Here is a 25,545-nt window from a genome sequence, read left to right on the forward strand (position 1 = left end):
CTAACCTTGCACCTAAAGCAATTAGAGAAAGAAGAACAAAAACATCCCAACGTTAGCAGAAGGAAAGAAATCATAAAAATCAGATCAGAAATAAATGAAAAAGAAATGAAGGAAATGATAGCAAAGATCAATAAAACTAAAAGCTGGTTCTTTGAGAAGATAAACAAAATTGATAAACCATTAGCCAGACTCATCAAGAAAAAAAGGGAGAAGACTCAAATCAATAGAATTAGAAATGAAAAAGGAGAAGTAACAACTGACACTACAGAAATACAAAAGATCATGAGAGATTACTATAAGCAACTCTATGCCAATAAAATGGACAACCTGGAAGAAATGGACAAATTCTTAGAAATGCACAACCTGCCAAGACTGAATCAGGAAGAAATAGAAAATATGAACAGACCAATCACAAGCACTGAAATTGAAACTGTGATAAAAAATCTTCCAACAAACAAAAGCCCAGGACCAGATGGCTTCACAGGCGAATTCTACCAAGCATTTAGAGAAGAGCTAACACCTATCCTTCTGAAACTCTTACAAAATATAGCAGAGGGAGGAACACTCCCAAACTCATTCTACGAGGCCACCATCACCTTGATACCAAAACCAGGCAAGGATGTCACAAAGAAAGAAAACTACAGGCCAATATCACTGATGAACATAGATGCAAAAATCCTCAACAAAATACTAGCAAACAGAATCCAACAGCACATTAAAAGGATCATACACCATGATCAAGTGGGGTTTATTCCAGGAATGCAAGGATTCTTCAATATACGCAAATCAATCAACGTGATACACCATATTAACAAATTGAAGGAGAAAAACCATATGATCATCTCAATAGATGCAGAGAAAGCTTTCGACAAAATTCAACACCCATTTATGATAAAAACCCTGCAGAAAGTAGGCATAGAGGGAACTTTCCTCAACATAATAAAGGCCATATATGACAAACCCACAGCCAGCATCGTCCTCAATGGTGAAAAACTGAAACCATTTCCACTAAGATCAGGAACTAGACAAGGTTGCCCACTCTCACCACTCTTATTCAACCTAGTTTTGGAAGTTTTAGCCACAGCAATCAGAGAAGAAAAGGAAATAAAAGGAATCCAAATTGGAAAAGAAGAAGTAAAGCTGTCACTGTTTGCAGATGACATGATACTATACATAGAGAATCCTAAAGATGCTACCAGAAAACTACTAGAGTTAATCAATGAATTTGGTAAAGTTGCAGGATACAAAATTAATGCACAGAAATCTCTGGCATTCCTATATACTGATGATGAAAAATCTGAAAGTGAAATCAAGGAAACACTCCCATTTACCATTGCAACAAAAAGAATAAAATATCTAGGAATAAACCTACCTAAGGAGACAAAAGACCTGTATGCAGAAAATTATAAGACACTGATGAAAGAAATTAAAGATGATACAAATAGATGGAGAGATGTACCATGTTCTTGGATTGGAAGAATCAACATTGTGAAAATGACTCTACTACCCAAAGCAATCTACAGGTTCAATGCAATCCCTATCAAACTACCACTGGCATTTTTCACAGAACTAGAACAAAAAATTTCACAATTTGTATGGAAACACAAAAGACCCCGAATAGCCAAAGCAATCTTGAGAACGAAAAATGGAGCTGGAGGAATCAGGCTCCCTGACTTCAGACTATACTACAAAGCTACAGTAATCAAGACAGTATGGTACTGGCACAAAAACAGAAAGATAGATCAATGGAACAGGATAGAAAGCCCAGAGTTAAACCCACGGACATATGGTCACCTTATCTTTGATAAAGGAGGCAGGAATGTACAGTGGAGAAAGGACAGTCTCTTCAATAAGTGGTGCTGGGAAAACTGGATAGGGACATGTAAAAGTATGAGATTAGATCACTCCCTAACACCATACACAAAAATAAGCTCAAAATGGATTAAAGACCTAAATGTAAGGCCAGACACTATCAAACTCTTAGAGGAACACATAGGCAGAACACTCTATGACATAAATCACAGCAAGATCCTTTTGGACCCACCTCCTAGAGAAATGGAAATAAAGACAAAAATAAACACATGGGACCTAATGAAACTTAAAAGCTTTTGCACAGCAAAGGAAACCATAAACAAGACCAAAAGACAACCCTCAGAATGGGAGAAAATATTTGCAAATGAAGCAACTGACAAAGGATTAATCTCCAAAATTTATAAGCAGCTCATGCAGCTCAATAACAAAAAAACAAACAACCCAATCCAAAAATGGGCAGAAGACCTAAATAGACATTTCTCCACAGAAGATATACAGACTGCCAACAAACACATGAAAGGATGCTCAACATCTTTACTCATTAGAGAAATGCAAATCAAAACTACAATGAGATATCATCTCACACCAGTCAGAATGGCCATCATCAAAAAATCTACAAACAATAAATGCTGGAGAGGGTGTGGAAAAAAGGGAACACTCTTGCACTGCTGGTGGGAATGTGAATTGGTACAGCCGCTATGGAGAACGGTATGGAGGTTCCTTAAAAAACTACAAATAGAACTACCATATGACCCAGCAATCCCACTACTGGGCATATACCCTGAGAAAAGCATAATTCAAAAAGAGACATGTACCAAAATGTTCATAGCAGCCCTATTTACAATAGCCCGGAGATGGAAACAACCTAAGTGTCCATCATCGGATGAATGGATAAAGAAGATGTGGCACATATATACAATGGAATATTACTCAGCCATAAAAAGAAATGAAATTGAGCTATTTGTAATGAGGTGGATAGACCTAGAGTCTGTCATACAGAGTGAAGTAAGTCAGAAAGAGAAAGACAAATACTGTATGCTAACACATATATATGGAATTTAAGAAAAAAAAATGTCATGAAGAACATAGGGGTAAGACAGGAATAAAGACACAGACCTACTAGAGAATGGACTTGAGGATATGGGGAGGGGGAAGGGTAAGCTGTGACAAAGTGAAAGAGCGGCATGGACATATATACACTACCAAACGTGAGGTAGATAGCTAGTGGGAAGCAGCCGCATAGCACAGGGAGGTCAGCTCGGTACTTTGTGACCGCCCGGAGGGGTGGGATAGGGAGGGTGGGAGGGAGACGCAAAAGGGAGGGGATATGGAAACATATGTATATGTATAACTGATTAAATTTGTTATAAAAAAAAAAAAAAAAAAAGTAAAAATAAAAACATATCTGGATCCTGAAGACTTGGTATGAAAAAAAGGATCTAAAATAAAAAAAAAAAAAAAAAAAAAAAAAAAAAAAGAAAAATGGTGCTGATAGACTTGCTTGATGCAAGGTTACCACAAACCTTCAGTTTGTAAAAAAAAAATCAGTATCTGCAAGTACAATAAAATGAAATGCAATAAAAAAAAGGTGCCTATATACAACGTTTCCATTATCACAGAAAGTTCTTTTGGACAGCACTAGGTTATAAGATAGGGAAGAAAGTCTAACCCCAGAAGGAGAGCAAACAGAGAATGGAGAAGAGGTAATAATGGTTGAGAATATTCCAAAAATGAACCCACAGATGCAGGAAGCACAATTTATATCAATCAGGATAAATAAAAAGAAAGCTACCTCTAGCCACATCATAATGAAACTGAACACCAAAGACAAAGAGAAACTCTGAAGAGTAGCTAACAAAACAACAATCAGACTGGAGCTGACTTCTCTTTAGTGAAAAGGAGAGAGAGATAGTGGAGCAACGTTTTCCAGTGCAAAGAGAAAAAAAAAAAAAAAAAAACTGTCAGCCTAAAACTGTGTACCCAGCAAAGCTCTTTAAGAGCAAGGATGACATATAGACTTTTTTCAGATAAACATAAGTCATAAAAGCTTACCACCAAAATAATCTTTATGGAGGAACTTTTAAATCATGTTCTTCAGGAATAAGAAAAGTTATCCTAGAAGTGAGGTCTGAGACACTAGAAGAAATGATGAACAAAGAAACTGGTAAACATGTAGGTAAATTATTTTAAGCAAATATTACCAGTATAAAGTAATCATGATGACAATGTCTAAATTGTGGGGGTTTTTTTTAAAGGATGGAATTAAAATACTGGACATGATAGAGTGTAAGTCAGGAAGAGTGATCAGAAGTGATATGTTTTAGGGCCTTCACTGGTGGCACAGTGGTTAAGAATCCACCTGCCAATGCAGGGGACACAGGTTTGATCCCTGGTCTGGGAAGATCCCACATGCCGCAGAGCAACTAAGCCCATGCACCACAACTACTGAGCCTGCGCTCTAGAGCCCGCGAGCCACAACTACTGAGCCCACGTGCTGCAACTACTGAAGCCCACGCGCCTAGAGCCCGTGCTCCGCAATGAGAAGCCACCGCAACGAGAAGTCCACGCACCACAACGAAGAGTAGCCCCCACTCACCACAACCAGAGAAAGCCCACGCACAGCAGTGAAGACCCAACACAGTCAAAAATAATAAATAAATAAATTATTTTATTTTATTTTTTTAAAAAAAGAAGTAATATGTGTTAAATAACTCTTACTATTTAGGAGAGGGCATTAAGATATTGATAACCCCAGGTTTTAAGTTAAATATGCATAGTACATCTCAAAAAGTAGTCATTAAAGAAGGTTCTAGAACTTCAGCATACATCAGAATCACCTGGGGGCCAGGAGATCTGGGGTGGGCATCTAGAATTTTCACTTCCAACAAGTTCCCAGGTGTTGCTGCTGCTACTGGCCCAGGGACCATACTTAGAGAACTACTGAACCAAAAACAGAGAAATAGGGTGCTTCACTTCCAAACAAACAGAGGGGGTAAAATAGAATGAGAAAACAAACAAAAATCTTCCATCCAGACTAGCTCTGCCCAATAAAATATAATGTAAACCACATATGTGGTTTTAGATTTTCTGGTAGATGCATTAAGAAGTAAAAAGAAACAGATGAAATGAGTCGTAGTAATGTATATTTTTTAACTCAATATACCCAAAATATTATCATTTCAATATGTGACCAATATATAAATTATTAATGAGATATTTTACATCTTCTTTTGTACAAAGTCTTCAAAATCTAGGGTGTATTTTATACCGTCAACACTTCTCAACGGGGACTAACCACACTGCAAGTGCTCAATGGCCACATGTGGCTTGTGATTACTACACTGGACAGAGTGGGTCTAGACTGTAAGGGACATGAATCTGCAGAGGACAGAGGTCCTGCTCAGTCACTGAGCACGCACTGTATGCCAGACACCGGGCTGAGCACTTTGTCCACATCATACATCATCTCCTTTCATCCCCACATAGACCTGTGAGATTGGCATTATTACCACCCCATTTCACAGATGGGGAAAGCGAGGCTGAGAAAACTGAAAACACTTCCCCAGGATCATCTGGCTGGTAAGCAGCAGAGCTGGGCTTCAAACCAAGGTCTCTCATAGTCCATTGCCACCTCGGAACCTCAGGGTTTCCGTAAAGGATTTTCTATAACAGGCCAGATAGTAAACATTTTAGGCTTTTTGGACCAATCTGTCACAACTACTCAGCTCTGCTATTGTAACAGGAAAGCAGTCTTAGACAATGTATAAACAAATGAGTATGGCTGTGTCCCAATAAAATTTTATCTAGGGAAACAGATAGAGGGCTCGATTTGGCCCTTGGGCTGTAGTTTGCCAACCCCTGTGCTAGGCTAGCACAGCTGCCCCTGTAGGCCCAGTTTGAGGAAGAACTCAGTGACTAATTGCTGAGGTTCTGTGGTGCATGCGTGTCAGGGGTGGTTGGGAGGGTGAGACCCTCTCCTTCCAGAATCACCACGGTCCTCCTGGTGTTCGGAAGGATCCAGAGTGGCTGCTTGTTGCTGGCACCGCCTCAGAGTCTGCCAGGGGCTCAGTCAGCCCCTCTAACTCCCCAGCCTCCTCTGAGCTCCTGGCCGTAAACATGAGTTATTCCCACTCTCAGGGCTGAGACAGAGGGGAAATAAAAGCCAGGACTGATGGAATCCCAGACATAAAATCTGGCACCATAATGCCTACATTTTGGAAGTTGCCTTTAATTAATGGTTTATGGCCGCAAAGACTCCCCCCACCCTCCATCCTTCTGCAGCATCTTCTCCTTGGTGTTCAGTCCTGGGGGTCGGGGCGGGGAGGGGGTGAAAGAGGTGGGCTGGCGAATAGCTTACTTTTCTCAGAAACCAAAATGTGTGGTTTGCTCATATGAACCCAGCTTGGCCTCTGGCATTCCTCGAGCCTGGACTCCATAAACAACGTGAATTGAAAAGCCAGCTCCCCGCACAGGCCCGAGGCCTGTTAGCTATAGAATAACCTGCACACACTCACAAAGACACACCAAGCTCAGGAAAACACACACTCACGAGTGTGTACACACACACACACACCGGAAGTCTGCTTTTTCTCTTTGTCCACTTATCTGTCATTCCCTCTCTACTCAGTCTCTCCAGCCTGTTTATCTTCTTGTTTTTGTGTCTCTGTAACACTATTTCTTCCTGAAGGTTTGTTCTTTGAGTCTCTCTCTCTCCTGTCTTTCCCTGTCCTACACCCCTTGATCTCCCTTACAGGGGACATATAGCCAAGCACCGCAAACACACCCTTAGCCCCCACCTTGGCACAGAATCCACAAATTCGCCCCTCCCCTCACAGGTGCCCCCTCCCAGCCAGGCCGGAGTCTGACTGGGACGATGAACTTCTGCCCAGGTGGGCTTGACAACAGGTGGGACTGGGTTCCCTCCCTAAGCACCTGAACTGAACTCAAATCACATTTCATCCCAGGAATGCAGGGAGGGACTGAGGCAACGACTGCTAAATTCTACGTGTAGCCAAAAAAATTGCCCAAGCCCCAGGGGAGAAGCCCTTTATTACCAATAATAGTCACCCTTGACTGAGTGCCTACTATGGCTTCACATTCAGAATTTACAATAGTCCTGTTAACCTAGGTGGTAGATATTATTATTTAATATTATTCCCATTTTATAGATGGGAAAACTGAGGCTGCAAGAGGTAAAGGAATTTGCCTAAAGCCAAAGTCTATTCAACTCCAAAGCCTGGTCTCTTCCCACAGGGCTGGTCCAAATGGACAACATGGGCTGTGTCTTGAGATTTGGGGCAACCAGATTCAGCCACACATGGTCTCTCGTCTTCCCAGAATCATGAAACAGAGACAGGACTCCACTACAGGAATAAGGCAGAGTTTCTCACCTCTCTTCAACCTAAGGACACCCTGTTTGGGTACCAGTGGTCAACACCTGTAGGACCCAATCAGAAAGGCTTCCCTGCCAGCCAAGCCTGTCCTTGGGAGCACGGTTCGAGCAGGAGGGGACACCTAGGCTGAGGTCTGTGACCCTAGCCAGGCAGCTAGCTCTCTTACCAGGCAGGGTCTTGGAGCCCCCAGGCAGGGCTGCAGAGGCAGCTGCTGTTTCCGCATTCCGGGGCACCATGGCAACATGTGTGCTCAGATTGGTGACCTGCACATAGGCTGTGCCATCTGCTGTTTTCCGGGCTGGGAGGTGCGGGGTCGCCTTCCGTCCACCTGAGAAGGGAAATATAATGATGCTGCAGTGACCTCTCACCCCTACCCATCCAGTATAGATAGTCCCCATCACCCCACTGTCACTGAGTCTGCAGGGCAGCCCAGAGAAGGAGGCAGAAGGCCGGGAGCAGCATCATGACAACTTGCAGAGGTGGAAACTGAGGCACGACGCACCATCTCTGCCCACCCAGAGTTAGGTCGCTCTGCCCAGTGCCCTGCTGGACCGGGGGTAGCATCTTTCTGGCTGGGTGACTGTGGGTCCTGAAGCACTCTTGGCTGGGCAGTTAGAGGCCCCCAAGCATTGGGGAGAAAGGTTTCGGTGGACCTGGGATGAAGGAGAAGTGTGTGGCCACCAAGCTGGTATAGCCATTTCCCAAGAGTCATGCAAAGTGTTTCAACAGAGAGAGGCAAGGGAATTGGGGGAAGGGGCTTTGTGATTTGAAAAAGTAAGATTTCTAGGCTGTGTTTTTTTTTTCAATTTCAAAAATAATATAGTCAATGCAGAAAACTTGGGAAATAGAAAAACACGCACGCACACTGTCACACTCACAAGTGCACACTCACACACACACACATTCATGCACAATTACCCATCACCCCTTTCCAGAGATAAAGACTTTTAACATTTACCCACCTAGTATAATGTAATATATTACATATACATGTATATAATACATATACATAATTATATTATACATTATATATAGTCATATATATATTTTTTAATGTGGTTGGGATTACGTTGTACGTGCTATCTTGTACTGTGCTTTTACACTTGACAATAGATTGTGAACATTCTCCCATGTCAAAACTATTCTCCTGTGACAGATTTTTAAATTAATTGCTTATATTCCAACATACGGATGGAGCATCATTCATTCAAACTCCGATCCATAACCATTTATACTGCTTCCTAATTTTTTAATTTTTCCAATTTTTTCATTATAAACTTATACATGTTTATTATGGAACTTTGATGATACCCAGAGTTATAGCAAGAGGGAAATAACCTCATACTTCCAAACTCAGTAACTGTAACATTTTTGTGTTCTCCCTACCCATTGTTTTACTATGTGCCGATTTGATGGATATGCATTTTTTACATATTAGAATGATTTATAATATACAATATAATACAGGGTCATTTCAAATCAGGCTTTTTTTTTTTAATACTTGTCATCTCTCACGGTATTGAGTTTATCCATTTGGGTTTCCATTTAACCTGCTTTAGAGAAAGATTCTTCTCCCTTCTCGGTTGACTCTTCACCACCTGAATTTGGTATATTTATCAAGTGTTGATGCAGCTGACCATGGATTAAGGAATGGGGTTGGAAAATGCTGGTGGAGAGACGTTTTTGTCTGTGAGGGCCACTCCAGAAACAGGCTTCGGTGTGTTAAGGAATAGAGCTGGGGCTCCATTTATCCTAAAAATATAAATCACCCAGTTGCCCAAAGATGACTGCCTTGGCGTTGTTTACAATAGTGAAAAATGAGGGACAGCCCAGACCCATCAACAGGCAGCGGGTGAAATAGATTCAGAGCATTCCTTTGACGAATCCTGTGCAGTCTCTGCTGAGATGGAAGGGTGTCCTCCGTCGTGTAAATGAGAACAGCATATTACAAAATGGAACACATCATGTAAATGTGGGGATCTGTGCTTGTTTGTAAGCGTAGGCATGTGTGTATCCCAAAGACCGTTTAACTAAATACTAGCAGCTGCTGTCTCTGGGTAGCGTAGGATTTGGGGTGATTTTCACTTTCTATTTTATTTCTCTTCTTTTCTGGATTAAGTTTTTAAAATTCTTTTCTTTTAGAGGGCACAGATTACTTTGGGCTGGGGGAGGGGCGGCAAAACAAAACAAAAGCCGTCTGGATTCTGAAAAGAAGAAATGCGTGGGGGGAAAGACATCCCTGCCCACCCCCTGCATCGCCTGGGGTGCAGACTCAGGGGGCGCAGCCTGCCCAGTCCCTGCCCCCTGCAGCCCCTGCCCTGCCCCTCACCCCACTCCCCAGCACGGCCCTGTGTGCTTGTGTGTTGCAGACTCGGACAGCCAGTGCAGCCCCACGCGACAGAGCCTCAGCCTGTCGGAGGGCGAGGAGCAGACGGACCGGCTGCAGCAGGTGGAGCTGGTCAGGACCACGCCCATGTCGCACTGGAAGGCCGGCACCGTCCAGGCCTGGCTGGAGGTGGTCATGGCCATGCCCATGTACGTCAAGGCCTGTGCGGAGAACGTCAAGAGTGGGAAGGTAGGGCACCTGCCGGACCCCCGTGGGAACGCCCCCCTCCACCATCCCATCCTCTGGGTTAGAGGAGCTAGCTGAACTGGGTTCAGGCTCCAGTAGACCATTGTGTCTCTCCGACAAGGCACACAGCCCTTCTGAGCCTCAGCCTCCTCGTCTTTAAAATGGGACTAACCTTCCCTTACCTGGCTGGAGGGACGCAGGGCAGGACTAGCGGGCCCTTTCAGCCAGGTCAGCGATTCCACCGCCTGGCCTCATGGAGCAGTGGCTGGAGGCGAGGCGGCTGCAGAGACATTCCCGGGGCTGTGCGCCCACTGAGGGGAGGGGCGCCTTGGGTCCCCGCCCTCACGCCTCCCTTCCGGCGCTCAGTCCCCACCTGCCCGGTGCAGGTGCTGCTGAGCCTGAGTGACGAGGACTTGGAGCTGGGCCTGGGCGTGTGCAGCTCCCTGCACCGGCGCAAGCTCCGGCTGGCCATCGAGGACTACCGCGACGCCGAGGCGGGCAGGAGGTGAGCCGGCGCCTGGGCCCCGAGGGGAGGGGAAGAGAGCCCACGCGAGACCTCGCCTCCTCGGGGTGGAGCGGGCGCTGTGAGCTGGGCCAGGCGGGAGGAGTGCCAGGGCCCGGGATGCCACTGGGCAGGGGCCCGAGCACAGCCTAGCCCCACTCTGGGCCGGCCCTCCCCGTAGAAAGATGGAGAACAAACTCAGTGAGGCCGCAAATGCCCTATGATCTCCCCGGTGCGGGAGTCAGGGGGCTTCACGCCCCCCAGAACTCCTCTGTCTGGGAGGTGGGGCAGCCCCAGTGGATCTGGGAATTTGGCCCAAATGTGCTCAAAGCCCAGCTCTTACCATTCCAGGTAAGAGCCTAAAGCAGGGAGGAAGAGAAGAAATGGGCCTGGTTTGGGGCCAGGTGGGAGGGGGCGTCTATCGGCAAGCGCACCTGGGAATGGCTGAAGATGGCCCATCAGGTGTGTCCCCAGCGCGGCTCCCTGCCCCCATTGCTCATTACCCCCCAAACCCCCTCCTGCCTGCCTCTCTCCTGACCTTTGTGAGCAGGACTTATTGGGGAGCCCCTCTTTTCACCAAGCAGCTCCAGGGAAAGGGGAAGAACCCCTCCCCCCAAGTCCTCAGAGTGCAGGAGGGGGAAGAAAAGTAGCTGGTAAACCTGACACTATCTGTTTTGCATAATTATCTCCTTCACTGGTTTCCCCAGCATTTTTGTGCAGTTAATTAATCAAACCTGGTGGTGCGTGCTATTTATTATTTGCAGAAGCAGCTTTGTGGATTAAAAAAAAAGAGGGGGCTGGAGGTAGGAAAGAAGGCTGGTTTAGAAGCAGGAAAAGCAAATTCCTGGGTGTCCTGGAGAGGGATTCCGAGGTGACAGGAAATAGAGATGAGATGCTATCAGAAACTCAGGCAGCAACTCACAACAAGCAAAGCAAGAAGGCGCTGGGCCCTGTCAGCAGGTCTGGACCCTCCTAGACGGCAGGGCTGGGGTGGGGGAGGGGTGGAGGAGTGGAGAGTTGGGGGTAGGGGAGAGCAGGGCAGGAGCTTGCAACCCAGCTGAGCTTCCCCTCCTGGGGGTCCCACAAGCACCTCACACTCACCACCCACCCCTACCCAGTGCCTTCCCCCGATCCCCCAAAGCTCACCATCCTGGGCCATCCAAGCGAGAAACGCCTCCCAACCACCCCCATCCTCAACATGATCAAGGTTACTTGAACAGGGTGGGGCTGCCTGCCTCACCTCTCAAAAAGTTCCCCCCAAATTCAGCAGACCCTTCAGAACCTCGTAGCGCCTGGAAAGGGATGGATTCAACTCAGCAGCCAGATGTGAACAGATTTTGAAAATTTATGAGAGCCATAAGCAGGACTGTTTCCAAAACCACGGCCTGGGCATTAGACACCCAGGGCCTCCTAGAGCAGGGAGGGGCCTTCATTTAAAGGCTCCATTCCCTAAGGAATCCTGGCCTGTCTCTAACTTGCCCTGTGACCTTGCCCTCTGTGGGACTTGGTTTCTCCACCGTGAAGTAAAGGGGGTTAAATTAGGATAGTGGCTCTTTAACTGTGTGAGATCATGGCCCCTTTGAGAATCTAATAAGAACTTCCGAAACTTGCCCCAGAAGAAATACACAAAACTTCACAACTTTGCATTCTGGGACTCTCTGACCCACCTGTGGAACTTTGAGGGGGCTGTGAACTCTAGGGTAAGAACCCCGGTGAGATCATCTTTGCGAATACATCCTGTGTGACTCTGGGCATGACATTGCCCTCTCTGGGCCTGGCTCCCCTTACCTCTAAAATCCTGACAACAAAATCTACCAACCCCTGACAACCTGTCCGTCACTTTATGGACATGATTTTATTTGACCATTACAATGTCAGGGCAGGATAGACATTCTTACCCCCATTTTAAAGGTGGAGAAAGTGAGGCCAGAGAAATAATGGACACAAAGTCACACTACAAAAGATCTGACTTCAAAGTCAATTCCCTTTCCACTCTCCCAAGTTGCCTTTGTGTTCAAAACATCAACGATGTAGCTCCTGCTACTATTATTTCTGGAACACTGAATGCATCCCAGACCCTGTGCTAAGGACTTTACCTTCTCTTATCACTTTTATCCCAGGAGGCAAGCAGGAGTAGCCCCATTTTACAAGAGGAAACCGAGGTACAGAGGCACGAGGTCTTTCATCTAAGGCTGATGGAGCTAGAGTGGCCTCATGTTTTCTGTGCTGAATAATGACCCAGATGACATTGAAATTCTGTGTCCAAACTTGGATTTCAGGATCTAATTTGGTCCCAGTTTGAGGAGGGGGCAGTGTCAAATTTTATAAAATGTTTGAATTACTTTTAAAATCATCCTGTTTCATTCACCTTCAGCGCTTACAGTGGCTCACACCAACAGCTGGGAAAGTGTTGCCAAGCTGAGGCCCCATGGGGACAACTTTAATGGAAAGAGAACCATTTGGAAGGGCAGGAGTGCACTAATGATCAGCATGCAGAGGGATACTGCTGATTATAAAGGGGCCCCCCTCCCACCCCACACCCCACATCTGGTTGCACCATTGATTTGCTGAGCAGACCCTTCCTTCAGACGGGAAAGAAGTCTTTTCTGGTCTCCATCAAAGGCCCAACAGCATCTGATTCAGAGACCGTGAGCTTCAGCCCCTTTCCCAGAGCAACGATGGCTGGGCCTGGGAGTCCCTCTGAAGTGACGAGGCTGGAGCAGGTCACCCAGGCACCTTCTCATCCTAGAAGGGAGCTTATCTTGGGCCAGAAGGTTCCAGCTCAGGAGCTGGGTGCTGGGCAGCCTCTGGGAAGCCTGGAGCTGTTGCCCCCCTCGCCCAGCCTTGCCCTGTCTTCCTTGCACTGGACTCTAAACCAGAAGCTGTTGGGCATTAGCTCTGAGCCAGGTGGGAAGCCTGGGCATTCGTGGACACGCCACACCCGGTCCTGCCCTCCAGGAGCTGATGGTCCGGTGGACAGCTGGCCAGACGAGCAGCAATTCCCCAGTGTGACAAATGCAAGGACTCTGAAGAGGCTCTGGACACAAGGAGGGTCTTGACCTAGCACAGGGGTCCTGGAAGGCTTTGGGGAGAGCCATATCTCAACAGAGTCTTGCAGGAGTTAAGCAGGTGAAGAGGGTAGGGTGGAGAACAGCCCAGGAGGCCGGGAGGCCCTGGCCCTTGGGGGCAGACCCAGTGGTTCTGGGTGGCCGAGGGGCGGGAGGAGGCCAGCGAAGCCGGGAGCCCACCTTTCTGCCCTCAGTCCTTGCGATGATAGGTCTGCTACGCATTCAGCACTAGGCTGACTCAGAGCCTAGAGACCACAGTCCCTGGGCTCAGAGAATTCATTTGTAAAGTTCCACGTGTGATCGGTGCTGTGAAGGGAATTGTTAGAAGCAGAGCAGCAGGCCAGGGGGCAAGTTCAGGCAGCACCGTCAGAGGCAGCCTCTGCAAGGTGGGAGCTGACACCTGGGAGGGGAGGGGAGGGGAGGGGAGAACCTGGGCAGGGCTGGAAGGAAATGGGTGCCGGGCGAGGCGGGGACCCCCACCACCCGAGGAGCAAAAGCCTCAGGGCATCCCGGAAGTGCTTCCAGCCCAAGCCCGGTGGGAGGGGGAGCCCGGACCTGTGAGGTCACCCCAAGGACTTCCGATTTCAGATTTTATCCCTGCAAAGGGGCACCACAGGAGAGTTTCCTTGTTTTATTTTATTCAAATCTACTCTGTTCTTTTTTCCCTCTTTTACTGGCTTTTTATTGAGTGTTCCCACTCCTGGCTTATGAGCTATACTTCTTTGTGTTATTTTTAATTATTGCTCTATAGCTTACAATACACAGAAAGCTTAACACTATCTTCAAATAATAGTATACAACTTTGTGTGTAGTGTAACATGCTTTTTCCTCCTTCCTTTGTACTATTGTCTATATATATACATATATATATATCCTCCATAATATATGGTTATTATTTTTCTTTTAAACTGGCCATTATCTTTTAAGGAGATTAGCAAATGAGGAAAATATTTACCAAGATTATTTACCATTTCCAATCATCTTTTTAAAAAATATTTTTTATTTTGTTAAAATACACAAAATTTACCATCTTAACCATGTTTGAGTGTCCAGTTCAGTGGCATTAAATATATTCACATTGTCGTGCAGCCATCACCACCATCCCTCCCAGTAACTCTTTTTTTTTTTTTTTTTGCGGTACGTGGGCCTCTCACTGTTGTGGCCTCTCCCGTTGCGGAGCACAGGCTCCGGACGCGCAGGCTCAGCGGCCATGGTTCATGGGCCCAGCCGCTCCGCAGCATGTGGGACCTTCCCGGACCGGGGCACGAACCCGTGTTCCCTGCATCGGCAGGCAGACTCTCAACCACTGCGCCACCAGGGAAGCCCCCTCCCAATAACTCTTTTCATCTTGTAAAACTGAAACTGTACCCATTAACGCTAATCCTCCCCCTAGGATACCTGCAACCACCATTCTACTTTCTCTAGGAATCTGACTACCCTAAGTACCTCATATAAGTGGAATCACAGAGTATTTGTCTGTGACTGGCTTATTTCACTTAGCATAATGTCCTCAAGATTCATCCATGTTGTAGCATGTGAGAAAATGTCCTTCCTTTTTAAGGCTGAAAAAGATTCCCTTTTATGTATGTAGCCCATTTTGCTTATCTATTCATCCATCAATGGACACTTGGGTTGTTTCTACATGTTAGCTCTTGTGAATATTGCTGCAATGAACCTGGATGTACAAATATCTCTTCAAGACCCTGATTTCAATACTTTTGGATATATATTCAAAAGTGGAATTGCCGCATTATATGATAATTCTATTTTTAATGTTCTGAGGAACGGTCATACTGTTTTCCACAGAAGCTATACCATTGTACATCCTCACCAGCAGTGCATAAGGGTTCCAATTTCTCCACATCCTTGCCAACACTTGTTCTCTGGTTTTTTTGATAGTAGCCATCCTAATGGGTATGGAGTGGTATTTTATCACAGTTTTGATTTGCATTTCCCTCATGATTAGTGATATTGAGCATCTTTTCATGGGCCTATTAGCCATTCTTATATCTTCTTTGGAGAAATGTTTATTCAAGTCCTTTGCCCATTTCTGAATCGGGTTGTTTGTCTGTTTTGTTCAGTTTTAGGAGTTCTCTTTATTCTTTTGTGTAGTCCAAATTTCCATGTGGTTATTATTTTCTTTCCTCTCGAAGAAACTCCTTTTACATTTCTTGTAGTTCATTCCTCTGTGATGAATTCTTTCAATTTTGCTTGTTTAAAAAAGTCTCTGTTTCCTCCCTCATTTTTAAAGACTTTATTTTTTAGAGCAGTTTTAGTTTCACAGCAAAACTGAGGGGAAGCTACAGAGATTTCCCATAAACCGCCTGCCCTCACAGGTGCATTGCCTCCCATTATCGACATCCCCCTCCAGATGGAATATTTGTTTCAGTTGAACCTACAATGACACATCATCGTTACCCAAAGTCCATAGTTTACAGTAAGGTTCACTCTTGGCGCTATACATTCTATGGATTTGGACAAACGTATAATGGAGTGCATCCATCATGACGGTACCATACTGAATAGTTTCACTGCCCTAAAAATCCTCTGTGCTCTACCTTTTCATCCCTCCCTCTCCCCCAAACCCTGGAAACCACTGGTCTTTTTTCTGTCTCCGTAGTTTTGCCTTTTCCAGAATGTCCTATAGTTGAAATCATACAGTATGTAGCCTTTTCAGATTGGCTTCTTTCACTTAGTAATATGCACTGAAGATTCCTCTAAGAGAGCGTTTTAAGTAGAAGTGTGACATGATCTGATGGATGTATTTAAAAGGCCATCTGGCAGCCACGGGGAAAGTGGATTAGAAGGGGCAAGGGGGTGGGGTGGGGGCAGTCAGGAGGCAGCTGCAGAAATTTATGCCAGAGGTGGCCATGGCTTGACCCCAGAAAAGGAGACAAGGGGACGGACACACTGACCAGAGTGATTGATAGATGGACAGAGTGGGGGAGGGGAGAGGCGGGGCTAGTGAGGATGGGGAGATGGGAGAGAGGACGGGCATTTCATTTGGAGCCTGTTAAATTTGAGATGCCTGTGCCAGGAGGAGATGTCAAGAGGGCAGCTGGTTAGGATCCGGGGCTCAGAAGAGGCGAGCGAGGAGAGATGTGAACTTGCAAGTCCCTGTTAACAGATGTGATCCAGAGCCCTGGAAATGGAGGTCAGCCCCAGACGGGAGAGTGTAGGGGTGGGGAAGGGAAGGGGTGAAGATGGGAGATGTGCCCCTTGTAAGGCCGCATCTACCCGGCACGGAGCTAAGTAGCTGCTCAATACACATTCTTGGAGCGGAGGAAGGAAACGAGGAGTCATCGAGGACACCAGCAGGAGGGGAGGGGCGTGATCCGCTATCTCCATCCTAGGGAAGGGCCTGGAGGGGCCCCAGAGGCAGGGAGACCAGTTAGAAGACGAAGTCTGGGGGCAGAGGACGGTGCGTAGAGTGAGCGGTGGAGAGTAGAAAGGAGGAAGCGGAGTCAGGTGAGGTTGAAAACCCCACCCAGGTCTCCACCTTGGCCGGTAGGGTGTTCTACTCACAGCCTCCATCCCACCCCAGCTGGGGAGTGGGTGAGGGGTGCTCCCTCTGCCGGCCCAGGTCCCAGGCCTGGGGAGGAGGGCGGCGTCACTCCTAAGCCCATTATTTCTCTTTCGCATCCGGATCCCTTTGTGGTCCCCCGAGGCTCCCACTTCAGCAATGCAGCTCCCTACCCGGCATCACCTCCGGTCGTTTCTCAAAGTTCCTCCGCAGGTGGGAGGCGCCGTCCTCATTCATTGTGCGAGGCTGCCACCCTGTGGCGAGCAGGGGAATGACATCTGAGAGGACCACACTTTTATCCTTTTGAGACGTATTCGTTGTGCGCCTACTACGTGCGCATGCGCATGGCACTGGGTGAAGTTCTCGGTGGGATACAGAAAATCTGAGATACGGCGGCGAGGAGAGAGGACTTGGAATAAGCAAAACGTGGGGTTTATTTCTGATTCCAAGACGTGTCGCTGTGTGACTCTGGGTGGGGGGTGGGGGGTGCCGGGGTCCCCAGAGGTGCTGCTTACTGCTGCATTCGTCCCTGCGGCTCTGTCATTGTCCCTTTCCACTCTCAGTGTGTCTGAACGTGGTCTCTTCTCTTCTTGTTCCCTCTGCCTGTCTGCTGATCCCTTTTTTGTTCTCTGGGGCTTGCTCTGTTTCTGGCTCTCCCTCTGTCTCTGTCTCTCTGTGTCTGTCTGCCTCTCTCTCTGTTTCTCTCTGTTTCCTCTGTGTCTGTGTCTCTCTCCTATGTCTCTGTCCCCTTCTCCCTGTGTCTCTCCCTGTCTCCTCTCTGTCTCCCCTCCATCCACCTCTCCCCACCTCTTCCCTCTGGCTTTCTTCCTCTCTGTCTCTCCACTTCATCCCTGTTCATTTCTATGTCTGTGTCCCCTCCCCGCCATTGTTTTGCTTCTCATTCTTCATCTCTGCTCATCTCTGCCCCCATTCCTCCCTGTCCCTCTGTTTCTGCCACCTTTCCCCACCCACCCCCCTCTCTCCGGCTGTGTCTCTCCTCACCAGCCTGTCCAAAGCCGCTGACCTGGACCATCACTGGGTGGCCAAGGCCTGGCTGAATGACATCGGCCTGTCCCAGTACTCCCAGGCCTTCCAAAACCACCTGGTCGATGGGCGGATGCTGAACTCCCTGATGAAGCGGGACCTGGAGAAGCACCTGAATGTGTCCAAGAAGTTCCACCAGATCAGCATCCTGCTGGGAATCGAGCTGCTGTATCAAGTGAACTTCAGCAGGGAGGTGAGAAGCGGAGTGTGGGGGGGGGCACCTTCCACAGTCCTGCTTCCCTCTCCGCATCCACTGTCTGTCCATCCAACCACCTGCTCATCCGCCCACCCATCTATCTGTCCATCCCTCCTTCTACCTGTCCATCCATCCATCCACCCATCCATCCCTTCCTCTCTCCCTCCCTCCTTTAAACAACTGCTTATTGGGGATGGGCCAGACCCTGTGCTCAATTCAGGGGAAACGGGAAACACTCCTCCTCCAAGAACTCACTGCTTATCAGGGGAAACCACAAAGAAGCTTGTGGTCACAACATCATGGAAGGTTGTCCCAATGAGAGAAGCCCAGGGTTTTCTGAAAACCCAAAGGAGAAGCTTCCAGAGGGATCAGAGAAGCCCTCCCAGAGGTAGTGACACCTAAAGTGAGACCTGAAGGAGGAATTTCAGGGATCAGTCAATAGAAGATATGAGGGGGAAAGCAGGCCAGAGAGGGAACAGCATAGACTAAGGCCCAGAGGACAGACCAGTGTCAGCAGAAGATCTGAGAGTCCCATGTGGTTCCCATGCTGGGTTTGAGGTGGGAGGGTGAACGCGAGTGCAAACAGGTGGCTGGGGGACTGTAGGGCATATAGAGTTCGGACTCTGAGTGCCCCTTGTTCTGAGTGCTGCCAAGCCAGAGAGCCCAGGGCATCTGCTTCAGCTCCTCCAAGGCCTACCGGCGCCTGTCCCCAAATAGTCCCCCGAGGGAGGGGCCCCAGGCTGCTGGGGTCTGTGGGGCTGAGTGCAGCGGGCTTACTTTTCTTAGAGCACCATCAGAGCACAGGCAATCCAGGAGTGGAAGGAGAGGGACAGAAGAGGGGTCTTCATGACCTTCTCAGACACCCAACGCAGAGCCCTGGGCACAGGAAGTGGTGAGGACACAGGCCCCGCCCCCAGGAGCCCCAGCCTGGTACAGGAGGTGACGAGTGGGCCCATCATGAGGGTGAAGTGTGGACATGGGTGGCCTCATCTGGGGATGTCCCTCCACAAACACGCATCGAGCCCCTGCTCCAAGTCAGGTGAGCAGGGGGCTGGGATACACAACCAGGCAGCCGCCGTGGGTCCCAGGCAGCCCCAGCCTCCGGATGCAGGCGGCTTTGCCTCCAGGCTCCTTCACCCCGGAAGTGGGCTTCTCCCCATTTTCCAGAATGAAAGGATCGACGTGGCCAGAGCAGCCGTGGATGGCCTGGCCAGGAGCCTCACATCAGCATGCTGAGGTCCCTGACAACACCGTGGACCCTCATCCCCCCGGCTGACCCACCCTCCCCACCCCAACAGGCCCTCCAGGAGCGCCGGGCTCGCTGCGAGACGCAGAACATAGACCCCGTGGTCTGGACCAACCAGCGGGTGCTCAAGTGGGTGCGAGATATTGACCTGAAGGTGAGGGGAGATGGCAGGGCTGGGGGTGACTCTTGGGCAAATCCCATGCACGTCTGTGTGTGTGCAAATCAATATCCGTTTTCGCGTGGGCTGAGGCATCGTTGCCCAGGCCGGCAAGAATAACCTGCCTCCTGTCACTCAAGAGGTGGGAACTACTCCCCCCTCCTGCTATCCCCCAGCAGCACCCCCATCTCATGGGGCGGGAGGGAATGCTGAGCCATTCTCACTCTCTGAAGCCAGGATGGGATTGAATCCACATCCATCTTCTCCCTCAACAAGCATTTATGGGCTGCCTGCCTAGGTCTGGGTATGTCAGTGACAAAATAGTCCAGTCGCTGCTCTCATGGCCCTAAAAGAGTGGGGTGGGGTTCCCTCTCAGTATTAAATGAACTGGTGCCCGGAGGTCAAGCCCTTGCTGTTGGGGGCATAACCCCAGTGGAGGTAGGGCCCCCTCAGGCCAGCAGGGTGGCTCACCAGCCTCGTGTCTTGCCCTCAGGAGTACGCAGACAACCTGACCAACAGTGGTGTCCACGGCGCCGTGCTGGTGCTGGAACCCACGTTCAACGCTGAGGCCATGGCCACGGCCCTGGGCATCCCCAGCGGGAAGCACATTCTCCGGAGGCACCTGGCGGAGGAGATGAGTGCCATCTTCCACCCGGCCAGGTGAGTGTGGGCTGCTGGCTGCAGCTCGCAGCTTTTGGAAGCGGATGGTCCTGGCCCATCCTTCCTGGGTCCCACCTGTTCCTTTGCAACACAGCGGTCTCCTTTGGCAGATCCAGAAACTGAGGCTCAGAGAAGTGCAGTGCTTTAGCCTGAACGTCATAGAGTAGAAAGAGGTAGAGGAGAAGTCAGGTTTTGAATAAAGTGTGTGGTTAAAACGGGCATTTAGAGAAGGGAGAGTGACCAGCGTGTATGAGGAAGGCCATGTGAGGGTGGGGTTTGAGCTGGGGAGGATTCACACTGGCCTAAGAGGTTGAGATGGCTGTTCCAGGCAGGGCTGACTATGGGGACGAAGGTTTGGAGACAGGGATGGGCGTCTTAGTGGTTTTTACCACCTAGGTGAGCAGACCATGTCAGCCCACCTACCGTAGGCTCCTCGTCTGAAAAGTGGCCAGAGAGGGCTTCCCTGGTGGCGCAGTGATTGAGAGTCCGCCTGCCGATGCAGGGGACACGGGTTCGTGCCCCGGTCCAGGAATATCCCACATGACGTGGAGCGGCTAGGCCCGTGAGCCATGGCCGCTGAGCCTGCGCGTCCGGAGCCTGCTCTCCGCAACGGGAGAGGCCACAACAGTGAGAGGCCTGCGTACCGCAAAAAAAAAAAAAAAAAAAAGAAAGTGGCCAGAGAATAAACACTTGAACAGATGAATTCCCAATGGACTCTCTCCTTAAAATGATTGTGGTTAAGGTTAGATGACCATTTATTGAGCACATGCCATAGGCACTAATTCTATCCACATGACAATGCTAAGAAATTAGTTTCACTATCCCTCCTTTATAGATGGAGAAAATTGTTTGAAGAGCCAAGGTACTTGCCTAAGGTCAAACAGCTAGTAAATGGCAGAGCCCAGATTTGTCCTTATTCTATTAATGTGATATATTATGTGATTGATTTTCAGATGTTGAACCAACCTTGCATTCCTAGGATAAATCCCAGTTGGTCATGGTGTATAATCTTTTTATATGTTGCTGGATTAGGTTTGCTAGTATTTTGTTGAGGAATTTTGCATCAATATTTACAAGGGATATTGGTCTGTAGTTTTCTTTTCTTGTGATATTTTTGTCTGGTTTTGGTATCAGAGTAAAATTGGCCTCATAGAATGAGTTGGGAAGTTTTCCCTCATCTTCTGTTTTTGGGAAGAGTTTGTGAAGGATTGCTGTTCATTATTCTTTAAACATTTGGTAGAATTCACCAGTGAAGCCATCTGGTCCTGGGCTTTTCTTTGTGGGAAGTTTATTATTATTATTATTATTATTATTACTAATCCAAACTCTTTACTCATTGTAGGTCTATTTAGATTTTCTGTTTCTTCTTGAGTCAGTTTCAGTAGTTTATATCTTTTTTTAGGTTCTTACTTTTTTTTTTTTTTTGACTCATTGTCTTATTTTATTCAAATAGCAGTCTGCTCACACATGGTCCTAGAACACCCAAATAACAAAGCAAAGACTGGTCTTCAAACATTATAGCCAATGATGCCACACTTGCCTATGATCTTGCCAACATAAAACCACATCCACACCTCAGTGGCCACCAAACCATTCAGTAGAGCTTCCTTAACTGTCAGCTGTTGGAAGCTACCAGTTTGAGCACTATTGATAATTTTTTTCAAGCTCTGAATAGCTGTAGGGATCTCAGCAGGGGTTGGAGGAACCAGCTCAACCTTGGCATAGTGCCAAAATGTGGCCAATCGAGGCTTTGAGTAAGTCACAGCAGCACTGACCAGCGCCGGGGCCTTCTCCGCGAGGTTGCGGACAAACTGGGCCATGGTTCTGGGACGGAAAGCCTGTTGTGCCGACTAGGTTCTTCCTTTTAAAAAAAATTTTTAATTGAAGTATAGTTGATTTACAAAATCGAGTTAGTCTCAGGTGTACACCACAGCAATTCATTTCTCTCTGTATATATACACATATATATATGTGTGTGTGTGTATATCTATATCTATATCTATATATATGTTCATTCTTTTTCAGATTCTTTTCCCTTATAGATTATTCTAAAATATTGAGTACAGTTCCCTGTGCTATACAGTAGGTCCTTGTTGGTTATCTATTTTATATATAGTCGTGTGTATAGTTGATATCTTTCTAAGAATTTGTCCATTTCATCTAAGTTAGCTATTTTGTTAGCATACAATTGATCCTATAATCACTTCCTTGTAATCCTCTTATTTATGTAGCGTTAGCCCCTCTTTCATTCCTAGTTTACTAATTTGAGTCATCACGCGTTTTAACTCTTGGTCCGTCTAGCTGAAGGTGAGCTCATTCTGTTAACAGATGCCGGACTTGAACCTGAGGCTCTCGGCGTCAGGCCTGAGTGCTTAACCCCCAAACCACATGGGGCCTCAGGGAGCGGCTGAGCCACACCCCATGTCATGCACGTGAGAGAAACTTGTGCATCTGTCGCGGGGTCCAGGTGCCCTGGACTGCCCTCCCCCGCTGGCAGGCTGATACCCAAGCAGTTCTCAAAGACCCTGCAGCCGAATCATCGGTGCTCTTGTAATATGCAGATACCTCATCCCCAGCTCAGACCTACAGGACCAGAATTTGCTGGCAGAGCCCGGGAATCTACATTTTCATGCATTTTATGCTTGCTGAGGTGGTTTTGACAAGAACCCTATTCCATGAGCCATGAATCAACAGGTGCAGGCAAAAGGCTTTTCTCCTCAGAATTTTCCACCTTCCTTTACCTCCCTTCTGGAGCCACGTGATCTGTAACAGTCTTAAGATCTTCCGAGCCCTGGAGGGGCAGCTCTAGCTAAACATTAGCCGTGTGACAAACATTTGTGTGACTGATTCGACCCTTGACCCCCCATGAGGTGGGAGGTATGTTGAGAACTGTCTAGGATTAGGGGGTGAGCGCTAGGGACGTTTCAATGGAGCACAAATACGGTGGGTTCTTAGGTTTCTGGGAGGTCAGAGACTCCTTCAGGCACCAGATGAAAGCAGTCCTCCTGATGTCAGGACAAGGAAGAAGGAAATGGACTCAGTCCAGGCTCCTCATTTTACCTCTGAGGAATCTGAGGCTGCTCAGCCGGGGAACCAAGAGGCAATGCCAGTACCAGACCCCAAACCTGTCTCCCTGTTAGGACCTTTTTTCTTGATGCTGCTTTTTCCCACATATTGGTCATAGCTTATGAGTCAAGGTCTCCACGTGGGATGTGGGATTTTAGAACCTCGCGGCCCGTTGCTGAGACCCTGCCATGGGCCAGGGGGTCAGACTTTCAGTTAGCTGGGGGAAGACAGAACTCCTTGAGTTTCTAAGGAATTGTAGAGCCCACTGCTGTTGGTACAAGAGTCTCCAGCTAAGCCAAACAAACACCAGGCAGACAGTGGTCCCCAGGCAGGTGGTGAGATGCTTGGGAAGGTCTGATGGGTTTATATTAGCCAAGATCTCTGGGCTTTGCCCAGGCCATCTCTGCAGTGGTCTAGGTATCTCATCCTGTCTACTGCCTTCTTGCTCCTTTTCCTTCTCTGTTGCTCATTTCAGCTTTCCAGAAAGAGAAAGGGCAGGGCAGGTCTTTTGGGGTGAGTCCTCTCAGAATGCTTGGATTGGGTGGAGAGATTCCAGTTTGAGGAAACATCCCGAACCATCAAAATAGACTTGAGAGGCCAACCCTGGGACTGAATCCCAGGCCGGGTGGAACAGAGCGATGGTCATCACACTGGTACCATGTGTCATCGTCAACAAAGTACTGTCACATCCCTTGTTTCATTTTCTCCTCCTCCCCGTGAAGGAAGCTGAGCGAGAAGGAATCGTTGCCTCCTTTTACGGATAAGGCGACAGGCTTCAGAGAGGTGCTGTGACCTGCTCAAGACTAGACGGGAGTTCGTGGCAGTGCTGGAATCTACCAGCAGGGACTCCTGTGACCCTCCACCACACTAGGAAGCTTGGAGGTGGGGGCTGATGAGCACCTGGTTCCACTCTCCAGGAGACGTGACCCCTGATCACATCTGTGATCCCACATCACCCGGTAGATGTGATGATGCCTGTAGTCACAGGGGGGTGGTCAGCTCAGAGCATCTTGGGAGATTATAGTCCCCATGTATTCATGGCCCGTGACCAGGAAGTCAGGGAACATCAGCACCCAACCCAACTCTAGGAAAGGCACATTTACCAAGAGTTTATAGGTTCCAATATGACATCATGTCCTCCAGCCTCCTCTCATTGCCATGACAACCATATGACCAAAGGGACTGAGGGGGAGCACTTTCTGACATCATCTTGTGATGTCTACTTTGACACACACTGACTTCTTGCTTCTCCTGGTAAATCCCGGTCTAGCACCAGCTCTGTCATAGGACCGTGCGTTAAAGATCCAGAGAAATAAATCAGTGGACCAAAAGGATGCAGGGAGTAGCCAAGCCGTTCCAAAGCATCACAGGAGCCAAAAAAAAAAAAAAAAGCCTTAATGAAAATGTGTGACCATCTCCAGCACTTGCCTGAAGGACGGTGTATCCTGTCACTAACAGAGGGTCAGGCACAAGGCGGATTCAGCCTGTAGATTCTCTCTGAATGTTAGGCCTGAGAAGAGTCCCCTTTAGGCCTCGGAAGCATCAGACAAACATTGCATCTCTCTTGTAAATACTCCTCCCCATCCTGTGGCCTCGTGACCCATGGCCCCAAAGTGCCCCTTTTTGTTTCCAAGGATGCAAGAGTCAGCCGGCATCTCCCTCCTTCCCTCCTCCTTCCCCCTCCAGGCACAGTTATAAGGTGGGGTTATCAAGCTACCATAACCATTTGCTAAGCTCTGCCACGGGCCAGGCTCAGAACCTAGCACATTGTTGCCACCTTCTAGAGGCGGGTGTGTGCGCCCCATTTCACAGATGAGAAAACTAAGGTACAGCAAGGCTGCATATCTTGCCTGGGGCCATAAGCTGATAAACTGAGGAGCTGGGATTCAAAGCATCATGCTTTGCTGCTTCCCTAAAGGGCAGAAAGAGTGGCCAGAATAACAGGGGAACTGTGTCGAGCAGGGGTCTCACCTCCCTGGGCCCCTCCCAGGGGGCTCCTGAGCCTCCATCCTGAAGTATAAACAGTGAGACAAAGTGAACGCGGAGCCTGACCCAGAGACGCCCTACGATAACTGACAGTTCATGTCCCCTCACCTCACAGGAACGCTGGAGTGTCTCAGTGAAGCAGTTTCCTCCTGAGTTGGTTCCCTGGGGCTCCCCTTTCTGTCACTTTGCTCCAGTGTCCTCATCAGCCTTTCAGCAGGAAGAGCAATCCCATTACGAACTCAAACAGACTCAGCCCTCGAGCACACAGAATAAGAGGCCTTGTCACAGCCCTACCTCCGTGGCTGGCAGGCTACCCAGGT

General features: G+C 48.2%; 2 protein-coding genes across 4 annotated transcripts in view; one reads left to right on the top strand and one right to left on the bottom strand.

The window, feature by feature from the left end:
* KAZN (kazrin, periplakin interacting protein) overlaps positions 1-25,545 on the top strand; it is a gene marked incomplete at its 3' end in the record, with an annotated part of 481,963 nt that overhangs the window by 451,282 nt on the left and 5,136 nt on the right. For all 3 annotated transcript variants that reach the window (XM_082614803.1, XM_082614802.1, XM_082614804.1), the window contains exons 9-13: positions 9,575-9,780; positions 10,164-10,282; positions 17,876-18,107; positions 19,409-19,510; positions 20,007-20,173. In XM_082614803.1, the coding sequence (XP_082470929.1) occupies positions 9,575-9,780; positions 10,164-10,282; positions 17,876-18,107; positions 19,409-19,510; positions 20,007-20,173 (826 nt within the window). The remainder of the gene's footprint in view (positions 1-9,574; positions 9,781-10,163; positions 10,283-17,875; positions 18,108-19,408; positions 19,511-20,006; positions 20,174-25,545) is intronic.
* Positions 21,380-22,017, bottom strand: LOC309801347 (ATP synthase subunit g, mitochondrial-like). The gene has a single exon (XM_082616107.1). The coding sequence runs from the start codon at positions 21,991-21,993 to the stop codon at positions 21,682-21,684; it is 312 nt and encodes a 103-aa protein (XP_082472233.1). The 5' UTR covers positions 21,994-22,017; the 3' UTR covers positions 21,380-21,681.

Source organism: Mesoplodon mirus (genome assembly GCF_964341445.2).
Source record: "Mesoplodon mirus genome assembly, chromosome: 3".
Taxonomy (NCBI): Eukaryota; Metazoa; Chordata; class Mammalia; order Artiodactyla; family Ziphiidae; genus Mesoplodon; species Mesoplodon mirus.